The following is a 27,791-nucleotide window of genomic DNA, read 5'->3' as shown; positions in this document are numbered from 1 at the left end:
GAAACTAATGTTATTTTACTAATGTTGTTTCCAGGATATGGAAGGGCAAAATATAATTTGTTCAATTTTCAGATTCATAGTGGTCAGTGAATAACCTATTCATGGGTAAACAAATATGAAGTGACACTATGACCAAAGCTTTCTAAAACTCTTAGCGTAAATGTATAAGTCAACAATGTTACAAAGATGTGTGTAAAAATTCTAGCAAGCCCTTCCTGCCAAAGATGGAATAGATTAATCAAACCATAGAATGCTAATGTAGGAGATTGAGTTTATTCAACAAGTATTTACTGAGCCCTCACTATGTTCCAGGCACTATTTTAGGTGCTGAGAGTATATTGCATTGGTTAAAAATACACAAAATTCCTGTCTTCATTGTGCTTACACTCTAGAGAAAGGATACAAGACAATAAACGTAATAAATAAGTAAATTACGTAGTGATTTAGAAGGTGGTAACTATTACCATACAACAAAATACAGCAGTCATGAGAATGAATGGTGACATATCTTATCTGGAAATTTTCCAAAACCAGAAGAGGAAAAAGTAAACTTCTATCTTGGAAGACTATATATATATATCCGTACATAACAAAGGAAAATATTTCTGGCTCTTTAATGTTCATGGGATTTTCAAGCAAGAAATTAAAGGGATTTTTAAAACATGAAAGTAGTACTGAAAACTAAGAAAAGTAGCTTTTGTAAAATACGTGCTCAATACCGAGTTATTGAGGCAATGCGATCTGTGCTTACTGCAGGAGTAGAAGCTTCCACAGTTCTAGCAAATTCCATGATTCTGGCCATACTGCCAACCACAGCGGATCTGGAGAGCCAAGTGGGCGAAGAAAGGCTGCTAGGGACAGACAAGAACTCAAATAGCTTTGAGATTTTTTTTATTTCCATTTCCTTTTTTAAAATACAGCACCCTGTTTTTTATTGTGTTAAAGGGTGAGCTCATTAAAAAGGAAAACTGAAAAAAAAAAAAAAAACAGGAACACCCACATTTCCAACTCCACCTCCCCTCTCAAATTGTTCAAGATGCACACATGTTTATTGTATATCAGTAGACCTAGCTCTTTCCACAGTTATCAGAGGTTAACACAAAACTACCAGGGAGATATTTTTCCTTTGATTTAAATTCAAATTCCATTCCAACAAAGCAACCAAAACAACTAATATCTAGTTTTTTAGTTTTTCTAAGAACTGAAAATGGAGAAAAAATTGTGTTGCCATCTTTATTCAGAAAGTCATTATTTTCAGCAAAATGGGGCTGAGGCAGAAAATCCAGGTTGCACGACTGGGAAAAAAGGAGTGTCTGCCCCATGGGACACTTATAAATTGTTCACTCTGACAGCAGCCCTTTCTAGAGGTATTAATGTCATTAGGTTGTGATAATTCTCCAGAAAGCCCAACAGCCCTGGATTAAGAACATCTGGAAATTGTTCAGATGACACAGATTTCTGTTTCCTGCTGTTAAGACTTCCATGATGCCTCTCTGTGGCATCTACCCCCTCATTTTTTTCTTTACAAACCTCCTCCTTTCAAATCAGGAAGTATACATAAAGTGCAAGTAAGGTTCATTCCCTCGCTATGCTCCTAGGCTCTTCTCTTGACAGTCAGTATTACCGAATCTATCAGTTCAACCGCTGGCCGAGTAGGAAGTCTGCAGGAATTTCTGGAGTTAGCAAATGAGTTCATCTGGCAAAGAATATCTGAAGATCAACAGTCTTGGCAAGAAAACATGAAGTACCACACACAAGACAGGGATGTGAAGGATGCAAGAAGTAGCAGGGAGATTGTTGTCACTGAAGAGGCCATCTTTGGATCTCAAAGAATTTAAGAGAATTCAGGAACCATTACTAAAATGAACAAGGCCAGCGGATTTCAGAGCACGGTCAGTCTTCAGTGAGGGCAGATTCAGTTTTCCCTGGGTTGGGGATAGAAAGGAAAATAAAGAGGGTATGGAGTCAGCTCTGATGAGTTTTATGTCACAGATGTCACCAAAAAGCCTCCAGTAAACACTTCCCATCTTATATAAGCCTCCTAATAGAGCTCTGCAAAAGGATCCTCTCTTGACTTTGCAATGGGATCTTTCCCATATGCCTCACAGATTGTGAAGGAACTTTGGGTTTACATCAGCACTGGCCTCTTGGGCTAATGTGTTGAGCATAAGTTGTATGAAATGTGGCCTCACTCACATATCAGAGTTAAGCAGTGGAGGCCATCTGGAAGAGAAAACAAACAGATATCCTGGGTGCAATTTGGAGACCACTTTGGTATTTGAGAGGTATACAGTCCAAATGGGCTATGGGCTAGGCAATATTATATATGTGTCCTTACCGCAGGATCTCTTAGAGCCTTAATTTAATATGCTAGTGAGCACTGTGACTCTTTAAGACAGGCATACAGTATGCAACATTTCCCACATTTCTGGGACCAGGAATTTACCAACTTCGCAGGATTTGTGTTTTAATGCAACATATTTTGGGAAATGCTGCCTTCTAATACTGGTTGGATGGGATAGGAATAGTTATATGAGTTTATATAGTTATATGAGTTATATGGGATAGGAATATGTTATATTAGGAATAGTTATATGAGCTATATGGGATAGGAATATGTTATATTCAGTTTATATTACATGAGCCCTGCTGTTATACTGAGAGTCACAGTCTCACCCAATATAATAAATTTTGCCATCATAACTGGGTTCCATTACATTTCCTTTGCAATATGCCAAAAATCATGGGCAAAATTTAATGTTACATTTGACTGGTTAACACTAATAAGAAAAAGTTAACTATTTCCCATCTATCATAAACCATCATACATTCAGTGGGCATTCTCAGGGGAAGCCCCTTGCATTGTTTCTGATTTTTCTAAGAGCCCTGAGGCCAAGGTTTCAGGATAAAACCCATCAAGATGTCATTATATATAAAGTTAGGCTGTAACAGATTGAACAGAGCATGTTTAAAAATATATAAAATTGAATAAAAGTCAAGGATTAACTTGATCAAAAGTCACAGAAAATTATCAAATACATACTAGTTAAATTCCTGAATTTCTTTTTGGCTTCTGCCCTTTCTTCAGCATCAAAGTACCAGACAGTCATAGCATATCTGTGAAAGATAAGCAGATATAAGGAAAGAGGTTTAATACTACTACTAAAAACACAAATGTCCTATAAATCTCACATTAAAACTTTTAAAGTTTTCCATATTATTGTAAGTCTACTCTAATTTTTTTTATTTTTTATTTTTTTTATTTATTTTTTTTGAGATAGAGCCTCGCTCTGTCGCCCATGCTGGAGTGCAGTGGCGCAATCTTGGCTCACTCCAAGCTCTGCCTCCCAGGTTCTCCTGCCTCAGCCTCCCGAGTAGCTGGGACTACAGGCGGCCACCACCACGCCCGGCTAATTTTTTATATTTTTAGTAGAGACGGGGTTTCACCATGTTAGCCAGGATGGTCTTGATCTCCTGAGCTTGTGATCCACCTGCCTCGGCCTCCCAAAGTGCTGGGATTACGGGCATGAGCCGTTGCGTCCAGCCAATTTTTTTTATTTTTTTATTTTTTTATTTTTTTTGAGATGGAGTCTTACTCTGTTGCCAGGCAGAGGCACGATCTCGGCTCACTGCAATCTCCGCTTCCCAGGTTCAAGCGATTCCCCTGCCTCAGTCTCCCAAGTAGCTGGGACTACAGGTGCATGCTACCACATCGAGCTAATTTTTGTATTTTTAGTAGAGATGGGGTTTCACCATGTTGACCAGGATGGTCTCGATCTCTTGACCTGCCCGCCTCGGCCTGCCAAAGTGCTGGAATTACATGTGTGATCCACTGTGCCCGGCCTGTCTACCCTGATTTTAATTTAAAATTAACTTCTCTGGATTTAATTCTATTTCAGTGTAATAAAATGCATAAGGAATTCCAGGTATGTGCCAGAAATTTTCTTGGGCATTAGGAATTCAAATGACCCTGTGATCAGATCTTCCTCTGTGATCTCAGGCTCAAAGTAGGGGAGACAGGTGATTTTGCAATAAGGTAACAGGTAAACATGGTCTCTACAGAAAGGACTAGAAGGGAGTCATTCTGCTAAAGACTGGGAGACCCAAGTCGGTAGCGAGAACATAGAGGAGAGATGACATTTGAGTGAAGCTTTGAAAAACAACTTATGTAAATCACAGTATGTTTAAAACTCTTGGCTTGCTTTCTTTAGTTTTGGACATTGAGGCAAAATTGCAATTGAATAATAATAATGCCCCAGAGCTTTCTACTGCATCCCCCACTAATTTGCTTTATCCCATTCATTGGATAGACTGTAATGGGAGCCATTTCATACTTGGTTTTTTTTAAAGTTTCATTTTGTAATGATTGTTAGCTACTGAAATTTCTACAGCACTTGAGTTTTTTTCAAGGGCTTCTCATCAACATTTGCTAATGTCTTCCCTGTAAGGCCAGTCATCATGATACTGGGGAATAACCAAAGGCTTCTGCCACAAACAACAGGGTTTAGTTACATACCCCATAAAACACAAAAGCTGACTTCAGTGGTAGAATTCGTTCCCTGCTCATCTAGAAGACATTCCAATGTGGCAGTAATATGTAACTGGGTTTAGGGCTAAGCTGTGTGATTTTGGGAGGACACATGTGATCTTAATTTAATTAGGCTTGTCAGGGTTTAATTATCATCCTATCAAAACTCTCTCCTCCTGCCCCTGAATGCTAGTCTCAGTATAAGCTGCACTCCGTAGCCCTCCAATGCTGCCTGGTTTATTGCTTTAGACACAGACAAAGGTAAATAAGAAGCACAATTGAGAATGAAGATTTTTATCAAGATTGTCTAAGTTGGTCCTAAACAATACTAAGGTGCTCAGCTACTCTGAGAATCTTCATGTGCACATAAAGAAAAGATTAATAAAACATTCAACTGTTGGACCATGGATACAGCAAGCCCAAGCCAATTTCAAACCAAGGAATAGACAAAAAGAGAAAGTCAAAACAAATTACTCTTTCTTTTCTCAAGGTTCTTTCTCTGCTTGCAACTAGTGGCTTGTAAACTCATCCAAAGTAACCAGACAGAATTCCTGATATGTGACAGCCAACATTCTCTAGGCATAGGTTTTTGTTAAAAAGGGAAAGAGAGGTAAGAGAAAGGAGGAACGGAGAGAAGAGAAAAATACTCTTGAGAAATTGGAATCCAATATGCTCACCTAATAGAAAACAACTTGTTAATAGTACTTTCAAACTGAGGTTAGCTTTGGTATGCTAAAGAATGCAAAGCCTCCCCTTTAATTTTTGTAGACTCCAAACAAGTTCGCTATCAGCTATGGGGTGTGATCAATCCCCTACATGCACAGGACACATTTAGAGAGTTCTCTGGAACTAGGGTTTATACAACGAACTCCGGAAGAGGAATCATGGCTCCGGCTATTACCTGGTTGCGTAAGAAGGCTGCACTTCGTGTGGGTTCCTGCGATCTGACCAGAAGAACAGGAGTCTGTCAAAAATGGGCTCCACATCTGCTATGAATGATTTCCCCTCTGGAAATATCCGCAGGATCCCACCATGTAGCTTAAAGACACAAAGAAGGGGGATTACTTCTTACCTCTCATATAGTTTATCGACAACCATATTTCAGCCCCATTTAGAAACATGCCATCTGCTAACCACCACTCCAAATGCATGGTGCCCCAGATTTTTACTTCAACCTCATACTTTGTACAAATTTTTTTTTTTTTTTTTTTTTTTTTTTTTTTTTTTGGTTTTTTTTTTTTTTTTTCGGCTGAAGTGCAATGGCATGATCTCGTTTCACTGCAACTCCACCTCCCTGGTTCAAGCAATTCTCTTGCCTCAGCCTCCTGAGTAGCTGGGATTACAGGCATGTGCCACTATGCCCAGCTAATTTTGTATTTTTAGTAGAGATGGGGTTTCCCCCATGTTGGTCAGGCTGGTCTCGAACCCCCGACCTCAGGTCATCCACCCACCTGGGCCTCCTAAAGTGCTGGGATTATGGGCATGAGCCACCACACCTGGCCACTTTGTACCAAATTTTATACCAAACTTGGCTAGAGATATCTCCTTATTCACCTTAAACCAAAAAAAGCATTCCCACCGCCCCCCACAGTCATAAAGCCCATGGACGTAAAATAGAGTACTCTTAGATTGAATCATACAGATTTGCTAAAATTTGAGTGTTTTTGACTTTAAAAAAATACCCAGCAATTTCACATGGTTCCATCTAACCATTAACAACTTTCTAAGAAAATCATCACAGGTAATTTCCCCTTCAATTAGAATTTACAGCTCTTCTGAATTCCCTTAACTCCTATCTGACCTCGTTAGTTGGAAGTTACATGCTCTTTATTCTGAACTCTCAGACCACCTAATCTGCACCTTTTATGACATATATCACTCTTTTCCTTGAATTACTTTTTCTTTTACATGTCAACCTATTTCATCCTACTAGAATAACATTATTCAGTGTAGAGTTCAGGCCTCACACATCAGTGTTTCTTCATAATACAATGACTGACACTAGCAGGAACTCAAATATTTGTTGAATGATTGCAGACCTTCCAATTTGTCATTACCAATCTGATAACTTTATTCTCTTGTCTCTATTAGCACTTCTCAAGATTTTAAAGAAGACCTAATGGATGTATTCCAGTCATGTTACCAATGTATTCCAGAGATGTTACCAAACAGGGAGAAGAGATAGGCCTTTTCACTGATTCGATGGTTTCCCAAGTTTCGTTTTTCTGACTTTGGATAAAATATTATTGCTTTATGACAGCCAGTATTTGCCTAATGAACAGGAAATGGAGATGCAGAAGGTTCAAAAGCCAAATAAGCTTGAAAAGTTATCTGACTTCCCAGACTCCTAAATCATTCTTAACTTTCGGAAAGCATACAGAGTCCACACAAATGTCTGTAAGCATGGAACCAGGCTTCATATCTCCATCTATCTATAAGTTCTATAACACAAAAATAAGCCACAAAGCCTTTGGCATTCACAAACCATAGTAAGCCATGGCAAGCAGCCATCAACGAGACATATCACCCTGAGGGAGAGGACTGTGTGGGAAATCTCTCTTGGGGATGGTTTTATATCCTACAGTTCTATTTTTGTGGAACTTTCCCAATGCTGCTTCTGGGAGGGAAAAGTGTACATCTTATTCTGCATTGAGAGTCAGAGCAACTCTGATTTAAACTGAAAAAAATTAATCATTAATTCTAATATCAAATTACCTTCTCTTCATCAACCACCCTTCTCTGAGGTAGGGTTAATAATCACCCTACCTATCCCCCTCCAAATTAACTTCATTATTTTCTTCTTAACAACTTTAGTACTAATTCCACTGTCGCAGGAGGTTATGAAGTGGAAATAGAAATGTTTCATCAGTGGGAGATAGGGCAACTATGAACCCAATATAAACTCTCCTCTAAGTTATCTGAATCATTTTCCTATAGTTTTTAACCCCACACTCTACTCCCATTATTCAAGAGTACCTTGGCATCCCAATTCTTGTTCAGATAGTAGATGCAGGTGATGCAGCGACCATCACCGTTGGGGTTGTCCACATGGCGAACATAACCTGTTCCATTTCCCGGATAGCAAGCCACCATTGCCTATGGAGAAATCCCAAGAAAGCTGGTTAACAAAGCTGAGACAGACAATCTTCTCCTCCCACTGGTGAGCAGATAAGTAACACAGTCTCCTTGGGTGCTATGTGACATTTACAGGTAGTTGCTGGCTTCTTAATTTCATGTATGGTACATAAATTTGGACCCTTCTGTGCATAAGAGTAATGGCCAGGTCATACTATGGCTCTGTCCAGTAGAAAGTAGTTCAACAATATTCCCAAAGTTCTAGAACATTTTATACAGTCTTTCTTAAAGTAACCTAACTACATGCCCTATTTGCATAACCTATTTGGATGCCCTGCCTTTCTTCAATACTCCTTTTTGGAAAAGCAGTTTCTAGTTTCCCATGCTAGACCTACAAAATCAGAGTCACTAGGTGTGGAGCTTAAGGATTATGACTGTTTAGCAAGTGCCCCTGAATCACTCACACTGTTTCAGAACAATGGCTAAAGGTACTTGCATACACAAAGTGACAGAACCAATCACCAAAGGAGGAAAAGGTCAGGCTTACTCAATAAAATGCTTAGGATAGAAGGAACAGAGGAAGATCAATAGGAAGCCACGCCCTAACTTGTTAACAAAGACAATACAGGGAGATTCCTTTCAGGAAAAAAGCCATGCATGTATCTTAATATGTGTTTCTTAATGCATGTCTTCTTCCTAATAATTATCAAATCAGGTGATAATCTGAAGCTCTCTTTGTCTAACTGCTACCTGTATCAATCAGGTGGAGGAATAAAGTAGAAAGCCATACCAAAAATCCTACTGAAAATTACTATTAGAGAAAACAAACCTCTAATTGTTCCACGGGAAAAACTGTAACAGAGAGTGGGGAGAGGGAAGAAGGCAAAGTATAGAAAGCCAGTTCTTTTCTTCACAGGATACTGCCATGTTTTAACAATATTTTTTATAGGGATGCAGTAGGTGCAAGGAAAATATTGGAACCAACAACATAAGATTAGAACAGGGAATTTTTTTCCTATTCTACTCACTGATGTATTCTTAGCACCTAGGACAGTGCCTGACATATAGAAGGTATCCATCTAAAATGTGATAAATAAATCAATGAACTAGTGAATGGCTCTTTCTCTAAAGAGTAAATTCACGTTTTACCAAGATCAATAGCTATTTCTGTCATTTTAAAAGACCTATCTTCAAACATACATGTAAGGATCCAGTCCATAGATTTCCTGATAAATGGCAGCATTGCTTCATCGGTAAAATGACCATTTGAGTACAGCCCCAAGCTAATGGGCTAGTGGTTCAATGAATCAACTTGAACGTGGCTGCCGAGTCACTCTCAATAGTAGCATGAAACTACTGCTCCTATGACATGGAACTAGGCATCACACACCTTGCATACTAGATCGTGCATACCAGATCGACAATAAGGCTGAATAGTAACTTGACTTCACAACAATTTTAAATCTTAAATCACCATCTCTCTCAAACTTCATATCCTCATGCAGCAAACAATCCCCATATCCTGCCTTTGAACATGAAAATGTCAATGCAATGTCATCCTTAGAGCTCAAGTTAGGCTGTTAGCTTGAGCATCTTTCAGAAGGTGAAACTGTGAGGCAACATCAGCAATAAAGGTTTAACAAATGAAGGTACCACTAAGCAAAGCATGGCTTGAGGAAGGGTGATTGGTAGCAAACAGAATTGAAGGGCCTAGCAAGAGAAGAAGAGATAAATAAAGTCACCTATAATGACTAAAGAATTACCTACCCCTGGAAGCAGCTATTAGGATTATAAGAGCCACCACAGAGCCAATAATGAAAGTCGCTTAAGCCACAAACAATTACAGGCTGGATTCACTATTATCTCACGCTCCCCCCACTGAGTGTGTCTGAAAAGAAAAAGTACGACATCAATGCTATAATCTTATATGCTGAAACAGCTCTTCTCTAAGGAAAAGGTCAGTGGTCTGGATGCCTACCATAGTTCACTCTGCAACTAACTGTGATCCCAGGCTGTCTCTTTCCTATAAAGAGGGGATTGGGTTACACATCTGTCAAAGGCCCAAGAAGATCTAAGACTTGATCTAAGCATCAACCCTTGAAAAAGCAACATCGTTCTTCAGGTCATTAAGGAGTGTTTCTCTGCCTCAGAACTCAGCTCAGATTAAAATATTGGAAAAAAAAAAAAAAGATGGATACAAACTCACAAAAGTACACCCTCTACTAAATGCTGCATCTATAAAACACACAGAGACAAAGAGCCAATTCCAGAGGACTTACTATTAGGACAAAACCCCTACATGTCAGCAAAGTATCTGTCTGCTTAAGGGAGAGGAACAGAGATAATTTTTCTGGCCAGAGTGAATATTCACCCTCTCTCCTGGTTCCAGAAACCACATGCATCAAGTTGGAAACAATGGAAGGAAATCATTTCAAGCATCAGTGGGCCAGTTGAGGCTACATTCGGCCAATTTTATCAGTGTGTTTTCTGGATGAGTGCCATAGGAGATGGGTCTTTGCTTGGGCACATTCCCAACTATTTGCTCGTCTTTGACAGGGTCTAAAACCATGAGGCTAAGGATGCACCAAGAAGCAAGCCTGACTTCAATAACTAGCCATTCACTTCTGTGCCAATTTGTGCACGGGGCAGTAACAAACTCCGGAAGCAGATCCGTCCAACTGAGTTGCTATCTAAACCTCATCAAGCCGGCGAAGGGATTTAGTGTTTAACAGAAGAGAAGTCTTCAATGCTGTATTGTTAAAAGAACGGGCCAGAACAATTTAATGATCATATAACAAACATGCCAAGCAATAAACTGACACATGTCAAGAGGATGCCTACTTTAGTACAGGCTTTTTTATTTTCTAAAACTTCCTGACTAGATTAATATTTGAAATTTACAGAAGTTTAACACTTTAGTGTCATCTCCAGCAGCCAATACAGTATAGTCCTATAGTTCTATTCTTGGATATGCTGCTAAATCCACGTGTCCCCCTACACATTTACCGTTCCGTCCACTGACATTATACAGTGTACCCACCCCACCTCCCACCATCCCCATTCCCAGAGGCCTCTCCTTAGCTCTGTAGCAATAAGAAATGAGTGGAGAGGTGAATCAGGCAGGCCCAGGCTGGCTCTAGACCAGAATATGTGCTCTAGACACGTATGCAGCCATGTCCAGACAAGAAATGTGTATGTATTCTTTGAATATATACACAGATATATAGAACCGTAACAGTCAAAACCCAGTATAAAAATGTGGTCCCCAAATGCCACAGGTGGAAAAGAAAACAGTGGTTCTGGTAAGAGTTACCAGTAAGCTGACTTCATTAAAAACAAAACAAAACAAACAAACAAAAAACACCTATCTCATCAAGTCCAAAGGTAAAGTTGAAAAATAAAAGTCCAGGATTTCCATTCCAATGCCTAAACAGAATGCTCCTGAATGCCATCAACCGCAGCTTGACCGCATATAAAAGCCACTTCAAAAACTCAGCATCAGTGACCTCCACCATCCACTCAGCAATGCCCATCATTTTTTCAGACCCACAGGTAAGAAGGGGGTACACCCACCCTGTGGTTAGACTTACCACTTCTCTACTAACAGTTACAACATGTATTTTCATAGAAATGTATTTTCAATTGCTCATGATGTGAGACAGATTCGCTAGTATGACTCAATCTTGAACAAGTTATAATAAAGTGGCATTTTATACAAAATTTAACCTACCAAATTAAAGTATTAATTACATCTCATTTTATTTGCAAAATTTGCAATAAATGAAAATCCATTGTTTAAGATTTGTTGAGCATAGCATGATTTCAAAACTATGTGGTTAAAAAAAAAAAAACAAACTATGTGGTTGAAGGAGCTTTAAACTAGTATTCTGATCTGCCGACAAATGCTAGATCCCCTCTAGCTGCCAAGCAGAAATACCAGCCAACCTCTGTGAGGATTCATTTCGAAGTAAGCAGGGTCTCGAGCAAAGCGTACTTTAAATAAAATGCAACCTAAGTACGGGAAAATCTGCATTTAACTTATTTACACCTTGGTTTGTTCATCTGTGAAATGGGTTTATGAAGACTCAAGGAGATAATCCACGCAAAATGCTTAGTGCATGGCCTGGCACACAAAGTGCTTAATAAATGTTAGCTATTTTTAAAGATGATGTGTTATGTTTGTCTTCCCCTCAACTGAAGCTGTAGAATGTCTCTTCTTCAGAGATCCAATTCTACTTAAGTGTTTTGTAGTTTTGAATCCAGGACTGGCAAACTAAAATAGCTTTTGATGTTTGCCAGTAACAAATGATTGAAGCCAATCAGGTCTACATGAGTCAGAACTCTGGAGTGTGTGTTATGCCACCTACACTGAGGGGACTTGCTGTTACTTTCAAAGAGCGCAAATCTTCCGATTTTATGAGAGTAGCAGGTGATCAGATTTTTATGTAAACTCTCCTGAATATTGTTGATCCCAACTTTTTAATCAGGGCCATAAATACATACATATAAAATATATACACATATATAAATACATATACATATACATATATATCAGGCTATATTTTGAGATCACTGTGTGAGGCCTTCCAAGAAGTGAAGCTACTTTGAGACAGCTGCTGAGTGGGCCCCTTCCCCATCTGTCTCCACCAGACTCAAACACATCCTGTCCAAAGACAATGCCTCATCCTTAATGCCATCCACATTCCAATTGCATCCTCATACCTCGCTCCATCAAGTCCTTCCCCCATGTCCACCCAGTACAGAGCAACAGAGACCCAGGATCCTTCCCTTCTTCACCATAAGGTACGACGACACAGACAACTAGATGTGTAAAGAGTTGGGGGCTGGGCGCAGTAATCCCTGCACTTTGGGAGGCCAAGGTGTGTGGATCACAATGTCAGGAGTTCAAGACCAGCCTGACCAACATGGTGAAACCCTGTCTCTACTAAAAATACAAAAATTAGCCGGGCATGGTGGGGTGCACCTGTAATCCCAGCTACTCAGGAGGCTGAGGCAGGAGAATCACTTGAACCTGGGAGGCGGAGGTTGCAGTGAGCCGAGATCGCACCACTGCACTCCTGCCTGGGTGACAGAGCGAGACTCTGTCTCAAAAAATATAAATAAGTAAATAAATAAATAAGAGTTGGGAAGAAATACATGAGACCATGCACCTTCTTTTGCTTGGTAAAACAGCCAAGCAACTCATCACAATGTAGAATGCGATAGCTGAGGCTTCTGGCCAGAAATGGGTCTCATTTATATTCGGGTGACAACAGCCTAGGTGACAAACTTGCCAATGTTTTTAGTCAGCTGTGGGTAGAGGAGCTAAAGGCTGCACTTCCAGGGCTATTTTTCTGGGGGGTTTATGTTCAGCACATATTTTAACACACACCTTGACTGCAGCCAGTGAGCAGGGCATCCCCATGATCACATACTTTAGGTCCTGCCTTCATCAAGGCACCCTGCTGCAGTAGGGGCCCCATTTGGTAATTCATCTGAGGGAGAAGAAAGGGGATTAGTAACTGGAACAAAGGCAATATATGTGCTAGTGACAGCTCTAAAACTGAAATTCTCCTATTTAAAAAGAAAGAAAAACCGAAAACCCCTTTAGGTATTCAAACTGCTATATGCAGGCATACTGGAGGAAAGGCTGGAGTGAGAAAAAACAACCTGAAAGAGACATGCTCTTTACAAGTTTTATTTTAAAAAAAAAAAAAATCTAAAGACAAATTAAGCCAAAATGTCCAATTCCATTATTTTCCACTTGGCTCTGACAAGCAGTAAGAGAAAAGAACTCAAAAAATTATTTGCCACTTAAATCTGGAGGACATGAAGAGCAAACTGGAATTACTACTTTAGCCTTCTATCATCTCCCTTGTCCAGGGATATGTGATCTTCAAGGACATTTTGTGGGATCTACTCTTGTCAAATAAATTAAATTCCTACAGAACAATGTTCGCAGGGCCTCTTTACAAGACGATGGCAACTATGCAAAGCTTTCTCCAAGTTTTAAGAAAATGTCACTGACACAAAGTTCACATTTGCTGCCAGCTGGATTTATCCTTTATACAGAATTGGACAAAAAAGGTCTCAATGTGATGATGAAGCAGTGCTAACTAGTAAGTATTAAAAGTGCTTTAGAATTTTTATGCATTCAAACTTCACCTAGACAGGCATGAAGAAAATAGTTGTAGCTAACGTGAGCTCTTAGAAAGGTAGGAAATTTTGTGTAAACTGTCATCAGTTATCTTGGCATCTTGCTGGTTATCTTTGTTGTTGGTTAAGAGCAAGCCTAGCTATTCTATTTCCTGATTTCCAGTGCCTCTAGTTACAGACTGATTTAACGAAATGAGGGGGAAAGAGAAAATACACTTTTGGTGGGCCATAACACAAGCCATGTCCAGCCACCATGTTCACCTTCCCAAAGCTTCACCATCTCACCAGACCATTTGGAAGATTCAGAATACCAGACAAATCCCTGTCAGGTAGGTAATCCTTTCAATACACCCCAAATTATTCATGAAAATATTTTTTACTACTCTATTTCCACAATGCAGACTACTTCTGCCTTCCTCATTTGTCCTAAATCCACACTAAAAATAATTCCTCTCGCAGAACCTACTTACCCAGAACACTACACATGACCTCCCTCCCAAGGTAGAACAACAGTCATCATACACCTACACCTGAATTTTCTAATACTGTAGAAACTTCAGAACTTCTGAAAATAAAAAATAAGAAGTAATAACCAACTCTTGGTTGCTTTAGTGAAGTGGGTCTGCCCACGCCCTCCTGGTCAGGCGAGAGCACCGTGCCTGAATAGCAGACAATTTACCATCTTCACTTTAAAACCTGTCCTCAGATGAACTTGGTCCTAGCTTCAGGATCATTAACTACCCAGAGACTGGAAGCATCCATCTAGTTCTCCTGGGTCAGTGATGATCGTTCTACCAGGCACAATAGCCCTTTGAGATTCTTACACTAAAAGGATGTAAGAAATATGCATGCACACATAGAAGTCTGCACAAAAGTCCAGGGGGTTCTAAGGCCTCTAAAGTTGAACTGTGCTGGATGAGATTCTATTCCAGGAGATCCCGCACTTCATGCACAACCTTCTGAGTGAATCACCCTCCCCCAAGAAGCCACTGAAAGGCTCAGAGACCAGGAATTTAAGAGACTATTGTCATTCCTTTCTGCATTGTGGTTAATTCTTCTCCTTGGAGGGGATTCAGCCAGAGCCCATGCAATTAGGCACAGTAAACAGGCCCGGTGACATTGCCATATTAATACAGGGTGTTTGGGTTTGGGCAGGCCGCCCTTCCCGTGGAGGACTGGCTCTAAGCCAGCAGGGTGATGGCTGAGTGACAGGGCTACGTGCGCTGCGTGAGGGTGGCAGCCAGCCCACACCCGAGCACACTGCCAGGCAGCCTAAGCTGGGAACGGACATTGGGAACCATCCCCCTCCCCCATCGCTACCCCAGTCACCAGAGAAATGTTTTCAACCAGGCTTCCTCACAATTATAAAATCAGCAAAGGTCAGTCCAGCCCAGGGATAAGGACATCGAGACGCATTTAACCATTTCCTTTCTGCTGCCTTTCCCCAAATATTAACAGCTGCTGTTTCCTGAGAATTCATGTAGCCTGGTGGCATTTTGCACATACCTTGTTTAATTTCCTGGTTACTGGGAAGGTGAGCAGCAGTGTGTGCCCTGAGTCACACCGCTCACAAGTCCTTGGTTGAAGTCATTAACCCTAGAAGTTACCCTATGGACCTAGAAGTTATCACAGGTTATTTCTTTAGAGAAACATAATATTCAACTTGATATGAGAAAACAGCCTTATCAGAACAATAAAACATCACCTATGGCTCTCTAAAGGCTTTGAGCATAACAGAGACAAGGAATACTTGTGACTGCAGGCCCGTCGGAGAATGGAGTATTTGAAATTTTCATCTGAACTTAATCCTAAAATACTTAAAGAATCCATAACTCAAAATAATTGGTAAGACAAGACTTTATTAATGGATAATGTACCAAAAAATGAAGTTACCAATCAAAACATCATGAAAAATGCCTTGAAACAATCATCTTAAAACAGGAGAAACCTACATATGCATTTCGGCACTTGGAAAAACAGATCTGCTGAATGAAAAAAATGACACACAGCAAGTCAGCGTAGATTAGAACTCATGAAATTCAGTGGCTATATTTATTTACTAAACAAACATTTGTATAGAGTTTACTATGTGCCCGACACTGTTCTGTGTGCTTCACAAATCGGACCCTCCTTCATACTTCCTAACAACCGCATGAGGTAGGAACATTATCTCCATTTTACAGATGAGGAAATGGAGGCACAGACAGCTTGGGTAAGTTGCCTTTTTGAACCCAGTCGGTCTGGCTGAAGAGTGCGAGGTCTTAAGTCATGCTTTACCAACTCAGTTTATCTAATGTCTAACATTGGCAAATTCACCCCCACCTCATTTTTTAGGGAACTAAGATCTTTGGTTCTACTTGAAATATTTGACTCCATCTACCTCATCCTTGCCTATCACCCTTCCGGAGTGACAGAAAAATCACAAAATACAAAAAATTGCAAGAATATTTTTTAAAAGAGTATGCTTGGTATTCAGTCTGTAAACTCAAAGGTCCAAAGGGGGAATTTTAACAAAGGCTCTTAAGAGGCCAAGAAAATTGACACTTGTACAAGTTGTCTTGTCTTTGCTTTGGTTATTCCCAGTGCAGGTCAACCTCAAGCCCACCAAAAACTCTCTGTAGCCCCTGCAGGGCCCACATGGGTCTCAAATGCAGTTGTCTTGCCAAAGGCCAGACATTCACCTCCGTTCACCATAACAGGAGGGAATTGGTTCCAAAATTTGCTTCAATTCTGGTTCTGGAAAATTAAATATATTGGTACAAATAATAGGCTATAAATGTGTGTGTTTCAACACGTAGATTTTTCTCAAAGATTTCCCAAGTGAACTAAAAATCTGTTTTTTGGTTTTTTAGTTTTAGCAATAAATAATCTAAAGTCTGATCAACTGACGTCTGACTTTCTTGTTAACAAGGAAACTGTAGGAAGATACGCCACCGTCCCTATCTAATCTCTTCTTAATGCATTAACTTTACTCAATGGTTCTCAAACTTTAGCATGTATGAGATCAGCTGGAGAATGTGTGAATTTCCAACTCAGGAGGTTTGGGGAGAAGCTGAAGCATTTGACTTTGCTGCATGTTTCCAGATAATGGTGATGCTTCTTATCCAGGGACCACAGAGAACAACGGCCGTATATGGCAAAGTCAAGAGTTTTTGTGCAGTGCCTCACCCTAAATGATAAAGGTAAAGAGGAATTAGTCAACTGCACTAATTAATTTGGGGAGCTGAAAGTGGGTGGGTAGAGCAGTAATGAGGAGAATGACTCTGGCAGTTTCTGGCACCAGCTTTGCAGTGTCATTCCTGAAGCTGGCAGGAAACTTTCCAATTGTAACTTTCTAGCATTGCTGTTTTGTGTGGGCCTCTGCCTCTGAGGATTACTGTCATATCAGCGCTGGGGTTGAATGTTGGTGCGAGTCTACTCTCTCCAGGAATCAAATAAGAGGCACTGAAAGCAACTATTTTCCTTCTCAAATGGAAATGTCATCTCAATTTTAATGCCTTATAATCCTAGAGGTAGACATACAGTATTATTGTGCCTATGTCATAGATGATGAAAGTGGGCTCAGAGAACTGACTTGCCCAAGACCATAGGAAGACGAAATAAAATCTGAAGTGTCCATCCTAGTGTCAAGTGGTAGGTGCTGACCAAATTTAAGTTCAAAAATGAAAACAAATATCTAACTCAACCATAAAGAAGTAGAAATGGAAGACCATGAAACTTGCCAGGGGCTGAGCTAGGACCAGAACCTGGGGTCCTAAGCCTCATGACCCTGGCATCTCTGAGCCAGACCTGTAGGTATGAGCTGCCAGGATCCAGGTGTGACTCAGGTATTTCTAGGGTGAAGCCTAGGATTTCGAAACTGAGAAAAAAAAAACTTAACAAAGCTAAGCTCCTCCTTTGAGATGGTCTCACATAACATGTCACTCTAATAAAATATTTAAATACTTAGGCATCAAATTAGAGACCGAGCTGCAGCCACCCATCTTCCCCCATCATTTCCCCCCACCCCCCCAAAAAAATTCTAGCTTTTTTTTTAACACTCAAATATCCATCAAAATCAAAGTTCCTTTTGAAGATGAAATTAAGCCAACAAGCACCTATGAAGTATAAGGGACTGTTCTAGGCACTAAAAGTAGATACAAAGCGTAACAGTCTCTGCATTCAAGGAATTTCTGAGCACACGGTGGGCAGCATAAACAGCCCAACAAACCCAGGAACTGCGCAGCCTGGATTGAGCCAGCAGAGTTCTGGGGAGCAGAAGGGAAGACTTCAGGGAACAGGTACTAGAAGGCGGTAGAGATGGATTTTTGATGAGTGGGAGACAATGGGGAAGCTCATTATGCCTGGCAAGTTAGTTTCTGGCATTTCAGGGACTGGGAGGAAAGGAAGGCAGTGGTGGGAAAGTAAGTGTAGAAAGGTCAGATGTGGTCAGATATAGAGGGCTGTCAACGCTGGCTAAGTTTACAGTCTTTACAGTGTTGTACAGTAGATAATGAAGAAAGAACATGATTGGATTTTTGGATTATTTTGTTTTAAGCACGGAGACGACATGATTAGAATTGGGTTTGGGACTACTACACTCTAGCTAAAGTACATAAAATGGATTACAGGGAGAACAAGAACCAACGGCAAGTGATTTATGGTTACAGCAAGTTACTTTTAAAAAAATTCCCCACTCAAGGATTTTTCTACTAAGAAAGGGATGAAAATTTAGTTTAAAAAAAAGACAACTTGAGGTTCTGTAGTGAACCTAAAAAGCAAAACTAAACAAAACAAGCACAATAGGCCCTTCACAAGCAATACTGCATGTTCTTGCCTGAGTCTTCAATATTTTGTGTTTAAAAGGGGTTTTGTTGGCCTGGCCTGGTGGCTCACACCTGTAGTTTCAGCACCTTGGGAGGCCTGGGCAACATGGCAAAACCCCATCTCTATAAAAATAAGTAAAAGGGGTTTTATTTATTCCACTCCAGTCATTCAGTTTAACCTGCAAAACAATATGAACATTAAAGAAGTCATTTCCCTTCCCAAAAAAAGGACTCATCAGTCATGTGGGTGGCATTGAGATTTCTGAATGATGGTCCCTCAGGTATGACCAGATAGATGAGTAGAAATGAGAGGGAAGCTAGAGGGAGGGCATGGGCTGAATCTTTGTTCTCAGTGTCCGGAGAACACACAGCAAGCTCCTTAAGATGTACAAACTGTCCCAAACAGTATATCCTTACAGCTTCCAAGCAATGCTCAAATGCAATTATTCTGACAACTTCAAAACAACTTCAGGTTCTCATATTAGAATAAAAAAGAGATGTTACTGGCACCTGGAATTGAGTTTTTCATTTTGTCTTCTTCCCACTGACAAAGAATTGAGGTTACTATCATATTATTTGATTCTTTATATTCTGGAATTATTTTTGTATAGCAACAGTAAGTATTTTGGCCTCATTTTGGAAAGAAAAAATAATGTTTAATATGAGATAGGCACATGTACTCCAGAACTTGAGAATCATTGTACCTTCTAAAGAATCAAAAATTAGCTTGATCTAATAAGGCGGTATTGACACTGTACTGAACACGGAGAACACTAAGTAACAAGGTACCAAATGAATCCAATACAAGATCTGAAAGCCTGCATTATACACCAGCAAACCCAGGGTCTGTAAGGCTGGGATTGTGTTGGGACCAGGGCAGGAAAACATGTAGTCACTACAGACTCACCAAAAACAGGGACAGAAACTCACTCACAAATCAATATCGAAACAAGATGCAAAATTAAAGCAAGTGTCATACTGGTTTAAGATGGAAATAATCGAGAGAAAGGGGGTACAAATTCTATGTATAATTAACCAAGACAACTAATCTTGCTTGGCAAACAGACACATAGCACGGAATCTGGGCCAAATCAACGGCTCCTGGCAAGCTGCCAAAGCTGAACTCCTTAGTCTGGCATCATAAAATGATTTGTCTGTTGTATTTACAATTCCAGTGCCTCTGGATTCAGCTACCCGCTGGGCACCCCTGGCAGATGCCCAGCAAAATACATCTGAACTATCATTACTGTCAGAACATGTGCATTTGACAAACACTAGAGAAAAGCGACACCCGTTTCTTAGAGCAATATTAGTTAACAGCTACAAAGTGCTGCTACCAAGGAATTGTCGAGTCTGTTGCCGTAATAATTAACAAAAAATTAATAACTTTCTCCATAATGGTAACCTGCAAGCTACTCCTTGGTCTTCAGTGGGCACAGATCAAAATGTAATTTAATTTACCTACGGCTGCAAAGTTGGGTCAAAAGCAGAGGCCTTGCCAAACCAAATGTGGCCCGCAGGTGAGCAACCTTCCCAGCTTTATCCTGAAATACACAAGATGCTGGGGGTGCTTAAACTCTGCTCATCAGAGGTTGGGTAGAACTGCACCCTGACCTTTAAGCTTCCTCAGAGAAGTCTTTCACACATGGTGTGTTCTTGGGATAGGGTCATAAAATGGAGGGCTGTTTGTTACTTATGAAGTTACAAGTTTTTCCAGCCAGATTCAGGAATCAGAAAAATTTTACCAGTTTTGCTTGAGCTGAAGCAGAAAGGTTAGAAAGGGAAATAATTCATGATACTCCAAAGCCTAATGCAGAGACAGGCTTGCATAAACTCCACCTAAGGGTGTTTATCGATTTGCAGTCAGAATTATATTTAAAATTCCCAAATAAAATGGTGACGCCACTGAATTAACCTACTGACCCTGGGCCCAGTCTATCTGACTCATGGACCAACCCCAGCCAGTGTAGCCCCTTCTCTTTTTTTTTTTTAATTATTATTATTATTATTATTTTTTTTTTTTTTTTTGAGACAGAGTCTCGCTCTGTCACAGAGGCTGGAGTGCAATGGTGCAATCTTGGCTCACTGCAAGCTCCACCTCCCGGGTTCAAGCACTTCTCCTGCCTCAGTCTCCTGAGTAGCTGAGATTACAGGCACAAACCACCATGCCTGGCTAGTTTTTGTATTTTTAGTAGAAATGGGGTTTCACCACATTGGTCAGGCTGGTCTGGAACTCCTGACCTTGTGATCTGCCCGCCTTGACCTCCCAAAGTGCTGGGATTACAGGCATGAGCCACCACACCAGGCCACCCCTTCTCTATTAAAGTACCTTTTACCCATCCCTTCCCAAGGACCTGCTCGAGATATCTCTCCAAATATGAAAACAACGGCTGAATGACTGAGACATTGGATAGATGTGATTTCTAATATCTCTCTAGCCCTAAAAACCCATATTATTAACATCCTGTATAGTTTTGATCACTTGTTCTGGTTGCTTCATTTTAAGTTAACAGAGAAATTGGAGAAAACCCAAAGAAAAACAATGACTGGCCGGGCGCGGTGGCTCACGCCTGTAATCCCAGCACTTTGGGAGGCCGAGGCGGGCGGATCACGAGGTCAGGAGATCGAGACCATCCTGGCTAACATGGTGAAACCCCGTCTCTACTAAAAATGCAAAATATTAGCCGGGCGAGGCGGCGGGCGCCTGTAGTCCCACCTACTCGGGAGGCTAAGGCAGGAGAATGGCGTGAACCCGGGAGGCGGAGCTTGCAGTGAGCCGAGATCGCGCCACTGCACTCCAGCCTGGGCGACTAAGCGAGACTCTGTCTCAAAAAAAAAAAAAAAAAAGAAAAACAATGACTAATGAGTGTAAACGTGCACTTTCTAACCAGAAAAAGAGAAAGAGTTGGTGACAACCACTGCACCCTACACTCAACTCTCAGCTTAGTTCTTCAGGTGGTTTTATAATCACTCGGCACCTCCCTTCCCCCATCCACGGACAGGTCTCCCGCAGTGCACAGCACTGAGTCATCTGGGAATGAATTAAATCGATATCCCTGATTATCCACTTCACTGAAGCAGATAAGGTTATAGTGAAGTGGCCAGTGGCCCAAAATTGAGCAAAAGAAATTACAAATTAAACACACACACCCCCCTGCCTTCTTTGTTTCCAATTGTCATTCACAAAGTAGACAAAAAACCCCATGAAAACTTGCCCATTGGAGAGACTTGTTTCACTGTCACTGGGGCTGTATTCTGTAAATTACTGTGGAGTAATTTCCTTCCTCCAGGAGCTAAGTTATTTTTAATACAAAAGCTTTTATAGGAATCCCTTACATCCTTACAGAAAGATGATCCAGAGCTTCAAACTCAACACTCCTTCTCCCCAAAATACCTTATTCACAGATAGATTTTTAAGATTCTAATTGCAGAGATACCATTTATGGTATCCAGCTCTCCAACTCTGTGCTCTAAAAACTCTAACTCTCATGGGCCCTGGCAACCATCTTTGTGACACATGGTTTCCACATGCCTCCCACCATGCCTGACTACGGCTGATAGGTCCCTTGAGCCGAGGTGAGACAATCAGACTTACTCCCAGGCAATGAAAATAGGGATTCGGGAATGTTACTCAAGTCTCTGCTCATCTGGAACTAAAGGCTGAGGTGGCCATTGTGGGGCAGCCATCTTGAGCCCATGTGCATGGGAGGGCAGCAAAAGCTGGATTGAAAAGAGGGGAAGAAATGAAGAGCAAAAGCAGGGAAGCAAAGATGGAGGTCATGAGGCTTCTGAGAAAAGAACACACCAGCTGTCCTGGATGTTAAGGACTTTCTGGTTCCTAGTTCATACCTCTAAGCTTGTGAGAACCCTGGCTGCATTTCTTGCACTTGGGTCCTGAGAGATCACTTCATAGTACAGTATCTCATTTTTCCCTTAAAGTAGCTTGCAACCATGATAAGCTCCATTAAATAATGTATATTCCTGACCTCACATGAGAAGGGTGGGCCAAAACTGTTATTGCTCAACAGCAAGGAATAAACACACCACCTTGCAACACATCTTCTTTTATTCATAAATGTTTTGCTGTTTCATCATTCCTCTTTATTGTTTCCAGGGGAGGACCAATCTGTCTGTTCACAATGCAGTCCTTACAATGTCATCTTCCAGAGCTAGTCTGGTCAGGAATCCTACAAACAAACCCTATCAATAAATGTTTTCCTAAAAATAACAGTAGGGGCAGGGCGCGGTGGCTCACACCTGTAATCCCAGCATGATGGGAGGCACCAAGGCGGGCGGATCACCTGAGGTCGGGAGTTAGAGAACAGCCTGACCAACATGGTGAAACCCCATCTCTACTAAAAATACAAAATTAGCCGGGCGTAGTGGTACACGCCTGTAATCCCAGCTACTCAGGAGGCTGAGGCAGGAGAATCGCTTGAACCTGGGAGGCGGAGGTTACGGTGGGCCAAGATTGCACCATTGGACTCCAACATGTGCAACAGGAGCAAAACTCTGTCTCAAAAAATAAATAAAAATAACAGTAGGAAAACATCAGCACAGTACTCCATTTTCTCTTCAGATGTACTCAACTGACCCACTTCAGTGTTTGAGGGTTTTCTTAAGCCTGAGAATTAGTCAAGTGTGAATGAGATGATCCTACAATTCGAAGTATACGAAAGTATAAATTCGTTCATCATTGCACTATCACCCTGCACAGTTCACACAGGGTGAACACTCCATAAACATTTGCTGAATAAATGAAAAGTCAGAAGTAGGAGAGAATAAAAGGAAAGAACACAGCCTCTGGATTTAAACAAATCTAGGTTAGCATCCCAAATTTCCCCTCTGGAGACTTAAAACACTGATGAAGGCTCAGAATGCTGCTAAAAATTTCATATACATCATCTTATTGAATGCTTCTTCCCCCAGCAGCTTTAAGGCATTATTTCCCCTCATTTTACACCTGGCGTAAACCAAGCAACTTGCCTAAAGCCACAAGGTTAGTAACACTGAGCCTAAGCTGGTAGCCCCCACTTAAACTGTTTCTTACCACTGACTTTGAAACTTTGGGCAAAGTATTTAATCACTCAATGTGTTTAAGACTGTGTTTCTGAAGATTAAGCAAGATAGCATCTGTAAAGTGCTTAGCACAGTGCCAGACAATACAAACTGCTCAATAAAAGGTAGTTCTTATTATTAGTGTCACTAACTAGTGAGTCTACAGTGAACTGTTTGAAGCAGAAGGACTTTTGGTTCTAAAAATTATACATTCTCTGGAAAACAGCCATTTTTCAAGATCTAGGCAGCCAAGAAAAAGGAGCAAAATATGACCAATATTTATCTTGGATATGGTCTAAAATCTCCAAAAGGGAGTAGCAGATAAATCCATTGCTAGCCTGAAAGCAATGATCATGCGTGAAGTTAGGGGGCGCCATACTGCTGTACATTACAGCAACCACTTCCCAAGGGGTCTTCAACACCCTTGGAATTTTCTCCAGCAAAGACGAGGTACATAAATTCTGACCATTAACCACTTTCTTGGCAGGAAGCGGAACCATCTAATATTTCTTTCTATATTCTTCCACAATTTCAATTTTAGGTACAGTGCGTCTTTCTGTTTTACTCCCAATGCCTTTGCTATTGCTTCATTGAGATAAAGGACAATATTATATTATCCAATGACCTTTCGAAGTCCAGCAAAGAACCAAAAAAAAAAAACCCAAATTTAGGTAAGTGTATGAATAAGCAAAACCTCAAATAATTTTAAGTAGCTAAAAAACAATTGTTCTAAAATAAATGTACATATTGGCAATTGTTGAAATTGGGTGATGGGGGCTTATTAGCCTCTTATATTTATGTGTGTTTGAAAATAACCTTAATTAAAACTTAAAAATAAAGTTAAGGACCAAGCACAGTGGCTCACACCTGTAATCCCAGAACTTTGGGAGGCTGAGGCGGGCAGATCATGAGGTCAAGAGATCGAGACCAGCCTGGCCAACATGGTGAAACCCCATCTCTACTAAAAATACAAAAACTAGCTGGGTGTGGTGGCCTTCCTGTAGTTGCAGCTATGCGGGAGTCTGAGGCAGGAGAATCGCTTGAACCCAGGAGGCGGAGGTTGCGGTGAGCCAAGATCACGCCACTGCACAACATCCTTGGGATAGAGCAAGACTCTGTCTCAAAAAATAATAATAATAAATAAATTTAAAACTTTAGTTTTTCTTGAAAACGTGTGAAGGATGCACCAGTAAACTGGGTCTCTGTCACTGCTCTGGAAAGCAGCACAAAATAAGGAGCTCAGTTGAGGGATAAAAAGTGAGTGAAGAAAAAGAAGGAATAAATTAAGGTGAAACCAAAATAAATCATGTAGAAACGGAAAGTGTTTCTATGATGACTTTAATAATGAACTTCAAACAAGAAACCCAAGACCACAAGACATCACTAAGGAGACTTCTGTATACAAGCAAAGCACACTTAAAAAACATTTAGCTACACTAATTGTTTGCTCAAGCCTGGTTTGCATTTGGTTCTAATTGGCCAGGGAATATTCCAATCGAAAGGTGATTTATCTAAAGGGCAGGGAGCTTTGTGACAAACCAGCCAAAGTAAACCTGGAAATCTGGGGGTGGGACAGGATAAATTTTCTTTTCAACTCATGATCACCTTCTGACAGGGTCACCTGAAAAGTTTTTCATTCCACCCAAAAGATAACCTAAAATTGATGAATCATATCTACAAGATCTTTCCCTTACCCTTACACAGTGTTTTTCATTCCACTTGAGTTAAATTCTAGTCTGAAATCCTATCCCTATCCATTAAGTCAAAGCTAAATAAAAATATTTAACTTTCAATGTCAGTGGCCTCTTTCTATACCAATTAATTCTGACGTCCCTCAGAGCAAATTCAGCTCCTAGGATGGTGAAGAAAAATTCCTAACACCTGAGTTTACAAGAGACATTCAAAAACCCGATAAGAAGCCGTCTGCTCTTCAGGTAAAACTACCAGCACCTCAGCAACACTGAAGCTGACCCTTCCCCTCCCCCGCCCCACCCCCACCACAGAAGACAGCAAGGTCATTTAATGCAAAAACCAAACTAGTCAAAGACAAATGACTAGTCCACCACCAACACAATGGAAGAAGAGTGAAGAAACACTTTAACATCAATCTTCTACAGAGTTCCGCTAACATAATTTTTTTCCCCAAAGTAAAATTTAGAAAGCAGAATCTTCTAAGATTTACTTTACTTGGGTGCACTAATAACGATGCTTTCAGATACTCTATTCATGGCCTCTTGGCTTGGAAGTTGTACAACAAACTATGACTCCCCACTGCACTCATCCATCTCCACCCCTTCACTCCCACACGTTTCCAATTCTCACCACTTAGCCTTTATTCAGAGTGTTCCTCTCCGTGTACTAGAGAAAGGAGAGAACAATGGTCTGTTTTGAGACAGGATCAGTCTTGAGACTGATTTGAGAAATACTATATTTATTGTCAAAGAGTGGTACATAGGTGTCAGAGAGTGGTACCTCTCATGCCATGGTATACTCTGCTTCGCTGTTTCAGTAAAAGTTTTCCATAGTTCTGAATGTCCCTTGACCACACCATAAGACAAGCGCAAGTCACTCAGAATTGCCACTGGAAAACTGGCTCAACTATCATTTGAGGAAAGACTGAGAAAGCCTATCCCAAAGTAATGTACATGCACCAACATCGCGGTACCTACATGTTCCCGTTTTCCTGCCAATCTACCTGTGTTTCCAAGATAAATTACCACCCAGGGAGTCACTTCCTGCTATGTGAACAAAAACACTGTTTCTTTCCGGAGGTGCTTGACTACTCTCTCGTGAGCACTTAACTGGTTGTTTTGAGTGGACTTTGTTGTCACTTGATAGTTAGGAAAAGGAAGGTGGTGGTGTAGGGCTAAGCACCAGGAGAGAATTTTCGGTCAAGAAGATGGTCTAATGTGCTGGGTCCCAGAGGGCAGAAGCAGCATTCAGAAGTAGCGTTTTACACTTTCACACCTGCCCAACTCCACAAACCAACTGCCACATGGCAAAATCACAACTGCCTCCAGAATTCTGAGTGCTTTTGTAGAAATCTCTTCTGACCACAATGAAGGGCAGTATTAGGTGGCCTTAAAGTAGGTATTTAAGATCATAAGGACACCTGTGTCTCAGATGATACACAGTGTTTCTAATACCCTTTCCCTCCTTTGGATCTTTGAGAACCTCTTGTCTTAAAAGCGGACCAAAGCCTTGTCTGGCTTTTGTCACCCACAAGAGCCAATATTTCAAAGTCAACAGAAGGTCATCATCATGATTCACCTGAGCCCCTTAACGTGGACTTTCGCTCAGAGGAGCTGGGGCGAGGGGTGGGGTGAAGCAGCAAGTAGAGACAAACCAGGCTGACTTCTTGGTTAAAAAACAAAGTTCGCTTGCAGCCCTGGGAAGGCGACAGACAACGGACTCCGAGTGCCTCCCGTCCCCGCGGGGGCAGCTGCGGCAGGGCGCCGAGCGCGTCCTACCTTAGACCTCTCCTTGACGTAGTAGTTGCCCAGCCGGCTCCCGCAGTAAAGGACCAGCCTGTCGATGAGGGACAAGAGGAAGCTGATGGCCTCGCAGCCCTCCTCGTTGCCCCCGATCCACGTGATCTGGTCTCCCCGCAGGTGTCGCTTGGAGACGCCGGCGCGCGGCCCCGCCAGCTGGCCGTCCCGCAGGGCCCCGGTGCAGTGCAGCTGCTTGACGCGCTCCAGGACGCAGTCGCCCACCACCTCGCCCAGGAAGTTGTCCAGGTAGCAGAAGCCCACCTCGTGCAGACAGGGCACGATGTACTCCAGGGCAATTTTCTCCAGGTCCAGCCTCATGATGTGTCCCAGGGGCATCTCGCCCGCAGAATCGAGGTCCGGGATCCCCAGCGTGCAACCAGACAGGGAACGATCTACACGAGCGCGAAGCCGAGGCACGGGGAGAGTGGCCCAGGGTTCAGAAACCTGCGGCTGCCACGGTCCCCGAGCCGCTGCAGCGCCAGGGACAAGGGAAAGTTGCTCGCAACTCTCAGAAGAAGGGATCCGCGTTCGGGAACCAGCGGGAGTGGTGCGGGGCTCCACGACCTATTTCCGGACTGGCCCGGCGAGCAGCGCGGCGCCAGGAGTCGGAGGGCGCCTTTTGGAGATAGGAAGCCACCACTGCCGCGACTGCAGCCAGACTCCGGGAGACGCTGAGGT

At 41.5% G+C, this 27,791-nt stretch overlaps 1 protein-coding gene across 1 annotated transcript; it reads right to left on the bottom strand.

Annotated features, from left to right (window-relative positions):
- Positions 1–251: 251 nt before the first annotated feature.
- Positions 252–27,791, bottom strand: EGLN3 (egl-9 family hypoxia inducible factor 3). Its single transcript, XM_021941110.2, has 5 exons — positions 27,093–27,791; positions 7,505–7,624; positions 5,430–5,566; positions 3,044–3,117; positions 252–1,925 (listed from the first exon to the last, which is right to left on the bottom strand). The coding sequence occupies exons 1-5, from the start codon at positions 27,447–27,449 to the stop codon at positions 1,894–1,896; spliced, it is 720 nt and encodes a 239-aa protein (XP_021796802.2). The 5' UTR covers positions 27,450–27,791; the 3' UTR covers positions 252–1,893.

This window comes from Papio anubis, chromosome 7 (genome assembly GCF_008728515.1).
Source record: "Papio anubis isolate 15944 chromosome 7, Panubis1.0, whole genome shotgun sequence".
NCBI classification, from domain to species: domain Eukaryota; kingdom Metazoa; phylum Chordata; class Mammalia; order Primates; family Cercopithecidae; genus Papio; species Papio anubis.
Note: the sequence above shows the minus strand (reverse complement) of the source record. Positions and strands in the feature narration are given on the sequence as shown.